We start from the raw sequence: 11,316 nt of genomic DNA, 5'->3' as shown, positions 1-11,316 counted from the left end.
TGCCGTCGCCACAGGCTGATCCAAGTTTTATTGAGACAATGTACAAACAGGCCATGGAAACAATGGGTCTGATGCCCGGACCAGAAACGAAAAATGGAATACAAAAATAAAAAGGCACTAATCTGTTAAGAAAAGACACTCGATGTTCTAAGAATATAAGTCATTTAATACTGTTAATTTTATAGCACAAAATAAAACAAGCTATGATCCCCAAAAATAATTTTAAAAGCTTACACAGAAAATATTATTGCCTGAAGTTTATGATCTTTAAGTTACAGGTCAAGAGAGTTTTGTGGTGGTGGTGTCATTTTAAAACACACAGTGAAGACCGTCTAGAAGCAAGGCCACTGTTCCTCCTGCAGAGAACTGTCCTACTCCTTCATCATATACAACGAGCTCCCTGTCCACAATGACAGCAGTTACCAGGGACATAAGTCTCCGGTCTCAGAGGGTAGATGGAGTCTGAGGCAGAGCTCAGGGGTGTCCACAGAAAGCATTAGTCTTAGGTACTGTGTTAAAACAATCAAGAATTCACTCATTTTAAGAGTTAATGAACATAATATTAAAGGATTAAATTATAAACACCTGGCACAAACATACATCATCCCTTTGCAAAAACTAAAATGTTCATGTTCCTCTGAGCAAACATCACAAGCACAGTGGCCGTCTGCCTTGGCCTGCCTTGTCTGTAAACAGTTGTTAAAGAGTGTTAGCACAGGGCCAGGGGTCCGTGAGCTCCACGGAGGGAGTGGCGGTCCTTCCCTCCTCTCAGTTTCCCAGCCATGAGCACAGGAGGCGTTTCATCTGGGCGATCAAAGTCCTCAAACGGCAGCCAGTAAACGTGTCCTCCTCTTTGTTAACCACGTCGTCAGGTGGTACCACACCATGCACAAATGACAAGGGTGGTGTCTGTGGTACTTCCCAGGATAAATAAGTTTTGAATCAAACCGTCAATGCCCTTTAGCACATAATTTGTTCACTTTTCAAGTGAGTTAATTTAAGAGCCAAATATTTTCTTAAATGACACACAGTAGAGCCGAGCAAGTAGCGATGACGAGTAGTCCTAGAGCAGGAAACCAGCCCAGGAGGAAAGGCAGCTCCTCTGGAAGGTTTGCATCACTTTCTGAAGCAGAGTCTCCCAACCACTGGGAGGCCCAGGCATGAAGCGGACAGGGGTGCTGTTTTGTGTATTTAGTGTGAAAAAGATTTCCCTGCCTGATTAAAAAACTAAAAAGGTCCCAAGTCAAAAGGGAACTACTTTTGGCACATACCTCAATAGTTCAGAACTCAAGGCTCATCTTATCTCAGGCTCCACATCTCCTGGGCAGCCCTCCACATGTCCATGGGCTGAGGTGATGAGTAGACTTATTATGAAGCCAAATCTAGGTTTGTGGGCTGTTCTGATTCTGAAGTGCTCCATGGGGTGGGTCTTGCTGTTGGTCAGTGGACATGGCTGAAAGGAAACCTTGCTTTCCAAAATGGCCATATACTTCTTATACTCTGAGCCAACTCCTGTCATCAAAAGGTGTCAAGCCCCTTGGTTAAATTTAGTTTCAAAAGCCTTAAGATTTGTGCCCTCTTCGAATGAGGCACACACTCACCTGCTGCTAGACACCCTCATTAGGTCCAGGGCCACTGGCTGCAAGGCAAGCACTGTTCCTAGGCAGAGTATGGCAATCCTGCCACACATGTGCCCCTTGTGGGAGGGAGGCTGAGACTGAACTCAGAACAAGAGGCAACTGCAGTGGACAGGGACCTCTAGGCTTAATTTTGCCACAGGAACACTCTCAAGATTTTATGATATGGCAGTTGTCTGCCTGAAGGAACACTGATTTAAAGAGAAACTGAGAAACGGTTGTTCTGCCAATTCTGTCACCAGAATATACTGCTCTAAGCCTCAGAACCTAAGACCCTGGGGATGGAGCCATGGTCACAACAGACGCTCAGTAAATGACACAGTTACTCACTGGGTTGCTGCTACATTTCTAGGTCTCCTGTATTAATTCTGAGCTGAGGCCTATCTTCACCAGCATCCAGAAGACAGCATGCATGAAGGTTCTGGAATTCTACTCTGCTACATGCACCACATGAGGGTACATTTGTGCCAGTTGGCTTGTGTGAACAGGCTTCTTTCAGCTGACAGGGAAACTTGAACATCAAACTAGTAAATAGTTAATGGCCTTCCCTAGTCACTAAAATATTAGACATCAAATGCATGAACCAACTTCCAGATCTTGTATTTTCTTTGCCTGGAAGCATTGCAGGCACACAGGCATCTCTGGCAGCCTGATGAGCTTGGGCTGAAGCAGGGAGGAGTGGGCTTCAGTGAATGGAATGTAAAGATTCATTAATGAATTCAATGATTCCATATATGAACCACCCCACTTTTTAAAGAAAGAAGTCCTATACCTTAAATGGGTACATTCACTGAAACATGGGACAGAAAACTTACCAAGTTGTTCCACTCTCTGCAACTGCTCCTGCCGCTGACAAACAAATGAGCAAAGGCTTCTCCAAATCACCCCCCATTCTGATGCTTCTGGGGACAGTGTAGTCCAAGAGGCCGTGCACACAGCTTGGCACATCATGACTGCTGATTTTTTGTTGTTGTTTGCTATATGGCAACTCAAGGTATTACTGGCAATTAAGACAGTAACAGTCTCTGCCTCAGGGTTGTATTTCTCATATTCCTTTAGTTACAGCAGCTTCAGTTTAGAAGCTCAGAGGTACATGTTTTTCCTAGGAACATAAACAAAATCCAACCTGCTACTTAAAAACCTGTTCAGAACACACAAGCCTTAGTAAGTCTTCTAAAACCAAACCAAACGACAAAAACAAAAAAAAAGAAAAGCCAGATTTAGGGAGTTCAGGACAGAATTCCCTCTTCTTTAAGGTTCATTTGCTCCATTCTTCAAAGAAAAAACAAAATGGCAACTGCACCACTGTTCTGCGGAACAGCAGCGTGCAATGGCCTTGAGCTTTCTCTGATGAGCACGACAGAATCAGTCATAAATACAAATGGGGCAGTGATGAGAAGACCCTTTCCTCCTCAAATTCTCTCCACTTGTCTGCTTCCACCAGTACTTCCAGTTTATTATCCAAAAGAACTCTAAAATCGGCTACTCTTTGACAATACAACTATGACACAGATGCTGAGGCAGCCACCAGGTGCATTCCAAATGTGCATGAGGGACCTCCAGTCTGCGGAAACTTGGCGTCAGCAATGCAGTGTAACTTGCCTATGAGACAGAATGCCTTCCCACTTGAAAGGAGACTATGAGAGGCAGAACAACAAAGCAGCAGGAAACAGGCGACAGCGATCACTCATTTTCATCTGGGTTTTGAGGGTCAATGATTTTGACATGCGTGAAGGGGAAAAGCCCTTTGCGCCCATTCACCTCGCCTTCCCACTGGCCATTTATATTCATCCTTGTGACTTTCACAATATCACCAACCTGTAAGGATGGAGAAAGAAGACAAAGTCAGTATTTTCTCTGAAATGTAAAGAAGGCTTTCTTTAAATCACACACACTTTCCTATCCAAAGGGTACATTTTTTAGGACTCACATGTTTAGTATATAGAGCTAAAATCAAGCAACACCAAAGACGTAAGGTGCTGCCAACAGGCCTGGTGTGCTACTTCTCAGCTGGTGAGAACTTGCGCTAAGTGAAGCGGCTTCTCAGCACGAAAGCAGCCTTTTTTCCTACTAACTCTCCAACAGGATAGAAACGAACACTAGACTCTCTGAGAATGGTTAAAAATAGTGTATTAAAAAAAGCGATTCATAAAAATATTGTATTAAAAAAACTCTGTCTCCACCCTAATTTACATGGGATGGAACTGCTGTCACCAATTCCTCACTCACCGTGCCACCTCCCGTGGGCACCAATAGTCTTCCTGAATTATCCATTCCCCGCCCCCTCTGGAGGCAGTCACTGCAGGAATTTAAACCCAGCTCTGTTCATCTTCTTGGACCTACTTTAAACTGCAGAGCGGAGAAATCCTAACTATTGTCAGAGGACAGGCAGGGGAGGAAGGGAAGGAATTTTGTTTTGGAAGTGGTTTTCAAATTCTTTTGGAGACTCACAGAGCTCTAGGGAGGTGCTCTAAGAGTCCAAAAAATGTCTGACTGTGACTTCAATTTTTTAAACTTACCTATCACCACTTGCAACAAGATATATTCAGAAATAAGTTGGACGCCGGGGCAGACAGAAGACCGCATCTGTCATTCATGTTATTTCCAATTTTTCTGCCCATAGTAACAGTCAACTATCCCCCAACTGCCTAAGGTGATTCTCATAAATCTCAACTTAACAAATACTTCTAAAAAAACTTCACATCTGATATATAGTGGGGTTCCACTCAATATTTCATTTGGGAAAAAGGGGACTTCTGCTAAAGCTACTGGTCTAGCAAGCTGATTGCTGGCCGAGAGTGAACAAGTACATCTGAAACAACAAGGCAGCAGTAGGAGTCCACAACACACAGCTCTGGGCCAAGTAGGTGCTGTCACAGTGTGAGGGCAGCCCACCCTTCCACAGCTGGAGGGTCCCCGACCTCAGCATGGACCCCTATGAGGGTTATGGTGAGGGTAGTTCCCTCCCTCGCCTTCCTTTCTCTCACCCAGTGTTAGAGGGGGGTGCTCTGCCCCTGCCTAACCCTGCAGAATCATGACTTGTGTCTGATCTGAACACCTTAAGTCCATTAAAAAAATTAATTACAAATGTATGACATAATAACCAAAGTTATTTAACACACAAATTAAAATCAGGCCTAGTGACTAGAGAGAATCCAGGCAGGAGGAGCCACTGGGGTGCTATGGACTTAGGCCCGATTTCCTTGAACACTCTGCACTGTGCCTCCTCTAGACCCTTGACCTTTTTGAGCCTTTCAGTGCAGGAATCTACTGTGTTGAGTTCGGAGTACAATGAGGCCACCGAGATGAGGATCTTCACTGTCTGGCCTTCCTCTCCAACATGATCTTATTCTTTCCTTATTTCCTTTTCACCTAAGAAAATGGATTGCCTGTCTATTTTTAAAACATTTAAACAGGAAAGAAATGAAGACTCATGGATAGAAAACTATCATTCCAAATTAACTTCTAGTTGTTAATAATTATAAACACAGAACATACAATATAATTAATGTATTAAAATATACAAAGAGGCAAGAACAAGAGGGTGTGTGGCTATATATGTCGGGTAGGGAAGACTCAGTGAGGAAAGGGGAGGGGAACTGGGTGAGCCAACAGCCAGGTAGACTCTGTGCTGAATGAAAGGACAATGGCCTAAGGGCACCTGGGCAGCCTGTAGGTAGGCCTGCACTCAGAGCCAAATCTAACTCTGACAAAAAGAAAAAGGCTAAGCAAGAACGAGTTAAAACTAAAAAGAAACAAAGCTACAGTTTTGGGCTGATGGATGCTGCTGGGACCAAATGCTTGTCCCCAAATGTGAAACATTTGCCCCACTCATTTGATGTCCCACAAAAAATACTTTAGAATTTTATCTTTTTAATCTATGACTTCTCCATCTTTAACTGAATTCCAGACACCCTGAGAGCCTACATTTTTTTTTTGCTTTTTTTTTTTGAGAGGGCATCTCTCGTATTTATTGATCAAATGGTTGTTAACAATAAAATTCTGTATAGGGGAGTCAATGCTCAATGCACAATCATTAATCCATCTCAAGCCTAATTCTCGTCAGTCTCCAATCTTCTGAAGCATAACGAACAAGTTCTTACATGGTGAATAAATTCTTACATAGTGAATAAGTTCTTACATGGTGAACAGTACAAGGGCATTCATCACAGAAACTTTCGGTTTTGATCACGCATTATGAACTATAAACAATCAGGTCAAATATGAATATTCGTTTGATTTTTATACTTGATTTATATGTGGATCTCACATTTCTCCCTTTATTATTATTATTATTTTTATTTTTAATAAAATGCTGAAGTGGTAGGTAGATGCAAGATAAAGGTAGAAAACATAGTTTAGTGTTGTAAGAGAGCAATTGTAGATGATCAGGTGTGTGCCTGTAGACTATGTGTTAATCCGAGCTAGACAAGAGAGAGCCTACATTTTGCCTAAAGTTTGTAATTTTGTCTGCCTTTGCTGCTGTCTGATACACGTGGTAGAGAACAAAGTCTCACCTTCCCAAAAGCCTGGCTTAGGCGGGCACTCTCCCACATCCTGGGTTGAGTCATCCCTCCAGCCTGGGGGGCTAGGAACATGCTCTGACCTCCTGCTGATGCCCTACCTCCAGATCCCCCAGCCTCTCACTATCCGGCTCTGAAGAGCCCAGCCATCCTGCCCTGATGACCTTCTTTCATCTATGTCACCTTAGTCCCATCAGCCCTCCCAACCACCCTACCACACTCTGGTCACTGCTCCCTGTTTCCCCAAGGAACCCTGATGGCCCCAGTCTAGTTCTCTACCTCTGACATTCCATGGCAACCCAAGTAGGAGACTTCACCTGCCCTGCTCTTCTTTTTTGTGGTATTCTGTGAAATAACCCTGCCAGGTAGGTACTTCCCATTTGGCAGTTGTGGAAAGCAAGGTTCTGTGAGGTCAGGAGGTCAGGTGCCTTGTTCTGCAGGATTCTAGCTGGCTTGCTAAGGCCTCTATAGTAACCTCCTTGTGCCTACCACCCACCCCAACACCACACAGCACTCTCTCAAGGAGGGAGCTGGCTCTGCTCATTTTGCACTCCATGTCACAGGTCTCTTGCAAGCTACTTTCTGGAGAAGTCTGCAGAATCAAGGAAAAGAGAGAAAACTATAAGCCACTGTCCCCCACATGCTGGGGATAAATGGCTGAGCAAAGGAGCAAGATTCTGAAGGATACAAGTGACAGGCACAAGGGCCTAAAGACAGCAGCAGACAGACCTTTTAAAAACATGAATAGCATTGGGTCACTGCTTTGCCTTTTAGGCAGACACCCAAAAACTTTTCTGTGCAAAAGAGCAACATCCACAAACTCCTGTCTTCAAGGCTCTGCCTGACCTGGCCCCTGACCCTTCCCATCTCTGACCTATTTCGTGCCTCCCTGACCCTTACCTCCAATCACACAGTTCCTTTCAATTTCTCAAACTTGCCAAGTTCTTTCCCAGATATGGACTATATGACAGACTCAAGGACATGAATGGATGGAAATGCAAATATACACTGTACATCTTAAGGTGCTAACAATCACACTGCACGCTATTACCCAGAACTGCCAAGCTGGTCCTAAGAAACTCTGGACCTCTGCTCTTCTTTCACAGTTGAAGAAACATAAGCAACACTGACCAAAATCACCTGAAGGATAACCTAAGCCACCTTATAAAGCTGTGCACGCAGACCATGAGAGCAGGAAGGACCTCCACACAGTCGCCACTGTCCATGGGTCATTATTCTGCTCAGAGCTCTGGGCTAGGTTCTAGATCATGTACTTAGGATACACAGAGACACAACTCAAATATTAGACATACCTAAAACTAAGATATACAACTTCAGGGCATAAGCAACCCTGTCTGCTTAAAACAAGTATACAGTGGCACAGTGTGGTGTTCATACTATCAACTTTGGAGCAGGACCGGACTGACATCCTGGTTCTGCCATTTTTAGTGGCTACATGACCACTTGGACCAAGCTAAGTCTCCATTTCTGACTTTCAAAGGTTCTTGCCATAATTAAAGGAAGTTCTATAAGGAACTGTTAACTAGAACACCCAGCTATGTAAAGGCAGCTGTTACCTGATGAGTGGAGATTCTGGACAGAACCTGGACCCCAGCCCCACACTCTTGCTCCTGGCTGGTCACTGCCCCCTGGAAGTACTCTGGGAAGAACTGGAATCAGCATGGAACAGCACTGCATTAAAGTGGGTTTTCAACTTTTTAGTAACAAGGGTCCTCTCAAAACTGATGAGGGATGGGAAGGGTGCCCTATTAGAACGACAGATGAGGAGCAGGCCTGAAAACTGAGGGCCTAATAACCTGCTGTGATGGGTACTAAGCAGCAGAGGAAAACAATGGGAAGAAGGAAGGAAGGTGAGCCAAGCACTGAAACTGCCAACGACATTCAAACCTCATTCCTTTCAGTTAAACTTGAGATCTGACAGTCTTCACAGGACACCGTTCTACCTAATCCATTTAGTTAAGATCTACTGCACATTTATTACATGGAAAATGAGCAGCTCAGTTCCTATCTTCAAGGAACCTGTCTTCATTGTAGGACAGACAAAAAATAAGTCACTACCCAGACATGGCAGATGCTCAATGAGTGTTAGGTAATAAAAACAGTATAGAAAGCAGCGAATAGCAGAAAAACAGTATTGAGTCGATGCTGACTTGCCCAGAGGCTGGCTTCCCCAGCCAGCAAGGAGCTATTTCTTTGACTGAGAGAACCTTGACCAGCAGAGCCAAGTCAAGGTTCAGCCTAAGAAAAGAGAATGGCTGGGAGAATTTGATGGCCACTTGACCACTAATGTCTCATCCTGGGCCTTGCAAGAGCCCTCACATGTCCAAACATTAACATTTCACTCCTCAGGCTTTTTTTTTTCTTTAGTCCAAGACTCTTTACATGAAGAACAAGCCCTGGAACACCAACACAGAAAAAGAGGCCCTGGCTATGTTATACTTACTGCCTGCTGCCCACAGTGACAGGCCTGGCTGTGGACCAGCTTTTTCCATGGCGCTACTGAATAGCATGTGGACTCAGATCCTAAAAACGGTCAGTAGCTTTGCAGCCATTGTGCAGCTCCTCTCGTCACTCCCAGTTCTGTACAATGCGTTTCCTTTGGTTTTATGGCAGATGGACTGAGCCCAAGGCAGTACTCACTTCAGAAGGCAGATCAATCTTTAAGTGATTGGGTGTCAACTCAGTTCCAGGAGCATTCTAAGCCTGGAATATGTGGCTGACCCTACCTATCAGAAGATCAAGGGGAGACACAGACCTTATGTACCACCTTTACTGTCACCCTATGACAACCCTTATCATCATCACAATCATTAATCTTATGTGGCACTCATACAACTGCCACAATACTATCTTTGTGCTTGGCTGCACTTGGCACTTGGGTGGTAGATATACTGACTGTTTAAATCAAGCACACACAGTAGGATAGTAGTCAGCCCCATTCTGTGTGTCTAGTGAGGGCAATGTATGGGGAAGGCAAGAGTTAAATGGCAAGAGGGTAGTTCCTGATGCTGGCAAGCTTCTGATAGCTCTACTTGTCCAGCATGTGAACAGAAGAGCTCTGGAAATAACTACTGCCTGACTTCTAGGACCTGATTCAGAGCAGTCAAAGCCCCGAAGAGCCCAAGCACTGGCTGTCACGGCAGCTTTTTTGCTTCCCTGGTCAGTCTCCATTCCTCACACTGGTATTTTGAGATTGTACTGTTAGGTTACATAAAAATGGGTCACACTAGAACCAGAGTTCTAACTTGGGTGACATGAATGGGTCTCAGATATCAAAGGATATCCGGAAAATATATGCAGAATTTTATGTCAATGCATTAACGTATGCTGTTTTTCAGGAGAATGATTCCACAGCTTTCACCAGATTCCCAAAGGGGTCCATAACCCAAGAGAGATATAAACCCGTGTTCTACAATCACCAGGCAGGCAGTTTTCATCCTATTATCTGTCGCTTTCATTAATTTACTCAAATACTGAATATCTATCTATGTGCTAAGCCCTGGAAGGATACAACAGAGTACAAAGCACAGACAAATGGCCCTGCCCTCATGGAGCTGCCCAGACCTTTTCACCTGTTTTAATACCTGCCCTTGTGTTCTCTGTGCACCTGTTCCTGAATCAAAGCTGCTGGAGCTGGATAGGCTCCAGAGGGCCAGGACCCTCCCTGTCATGTGCTCTGAGAGGGAGTCAGGGAGCCTCATGCACTACCACCTAAACCGTACGCTATCTGCTGGACTTTAATAAAGTACTGCAGACCTAGTCTCTTCCTTGAATTTCCCATTATTGCAGGCCACTAAATTGTACACCAAATTTGTACACCAAAAATTACAATACATTGCTAAAAAGAAAGACCTAAATGGAAAGACATCCTGTGTCCAGGGATAGGAAGAGACAGTATTTATCAAGATGTCAACACTAGTCCCAGGAATTCCACTCCTAGGAATTTACCCTAAGAATGCAGCAATCAAGTTTGAGAAAGACAGATGCACCCCTATGTTTATAGCAGCACTATTTACAATAGCCAAGAATTGGAAGCAACCTAAATGTCCATCAGTAGATGAATGGATAAAGAAGATGTGGTACATATACACAATGGAATACTACTCAGCCATAAGAAGTGGAAAAATCCAACCATTTGCAGCAACATGGATGGAGCTGGAGAGTATTATGCTCAGTGAAATAAGCCAAGCGGAGAAAGAGAAATACCAAATGATTTCACTCATCTGAGGAGTATAGGAACAAAGGAAAAACTGAAGGAACAAAACAGCAGCGGAATTACAGAACCCAAAAATGGACTAACAGGTACCAAAGGGAAAGGAACTGGGGAGGATGGGTGGGCAGGGAGGGATAAGGAGGGGGGGAGAAGAAGGGGGGTATTAAGATTAGCATGCATGGGGGGGGAGGGAGAAAGGGGAGGGTGGGCTGCACAACACAGAGAGGACAAGTAGTGACTCTACAACATTTTGCTAAGCTGATGGACAGTAACCGTAATGTGGTTGTTAGGGGGGACCTGATATAGGGGAGAGCATAGTAAACATAGTATTCTTCATGTAAGTGTAGATTAAAGATTAAAAAAAAAAAGAAAGAAAGAAAGAAAGAAAGAAAAGGGGGATTACTCCTTGATAGGATAAAACTATTGGTAAATCAAAGATCAACGCATGCTTTAAATATCCTTAATGTTGATCACTTAAAGGGTGTCAGATGATCAGCTATGGAGGTACTCTTTTCTGATAATATTCCTTTTTCTTAATAAAAAAAAAAAAAAAAGCAGTTACTGTGTGCTGACCTCCAATGAGTTCTGCAGTGGTATAGAGGGCATGTCAAAGTGTGGGCAAAGGGTCTGTTTCTATGCAGAAGATCAAGGCCTAGCTTGGATACCCAGAAAATGAACTAAGATACGATATGAGGAGGAGCTTCCGGCATCAGCACTCTCTGGAGGACTTGTGCCGGGGGATGATAATCAAAAAGCCTCCACAGGGATACGGACGATGCTGCGGTTGTGGCTGCATCCAGCCCACCGTCTCCTGGACTTGCCATAGGAATGAGGAGGGAGATGTCTAGGCTGGCATGTGCATACAGTGAGACAACGAATTTGACCGGATCTGTACTGTTGGAACTCAACCAGGAGTTGGGAG

At 44.2% G+C, this 11,316-nt stretch overlaps 1 protein-coding gene across 2 annotated transcripts in view; it reads right to left on the bottom strand.

Annotated features, from left to right (window-relative positions):
- The window catches only part of CRKL (CRK like proto-oncogene, adaptor protein), a 30,279-nt gene continuing 18,963 nt past the window's right edge, over nt 1-11,316 (bottom strand). The window contains exons 3-4 of one of the 2 annotated variants that reach the window (XR_005054502.2): nt 2,453-3,455; nt 1-1,453 (exon numbers count right to left, since the gene is read on the bottom strand). Coding sequence is in view for 1 of the 2 variants with exons in the window: in XM_017679300.3 (XP_017534789.1) it covers nt 3,321-3,455 (135 nt within the window). In the remaining variant the exon portion in view is untranslated. Of the gene's footprint in view, nt 3,456-11,316 lie in introns of both variants that reach the window. The other variant, XM_017679300.3, reaches the window with a different exon arrangement.

The sequence above is a fragment of the Manis javanica genome, chromosome 15 (assembly GCF_040802235.1).
Source record: "Manis javanica isolate MJ-LG chromosome 15, MJ_LKY, whole genome shotgun sequence".
NCBI lineage: Eukaryota > Metazoa > Chordata > Mammalia > Pholidota > Manidae > Manis > Manis javanica.
This window is presented reverse-complemented; position numbering and strand designations above follow the sequence as displayed.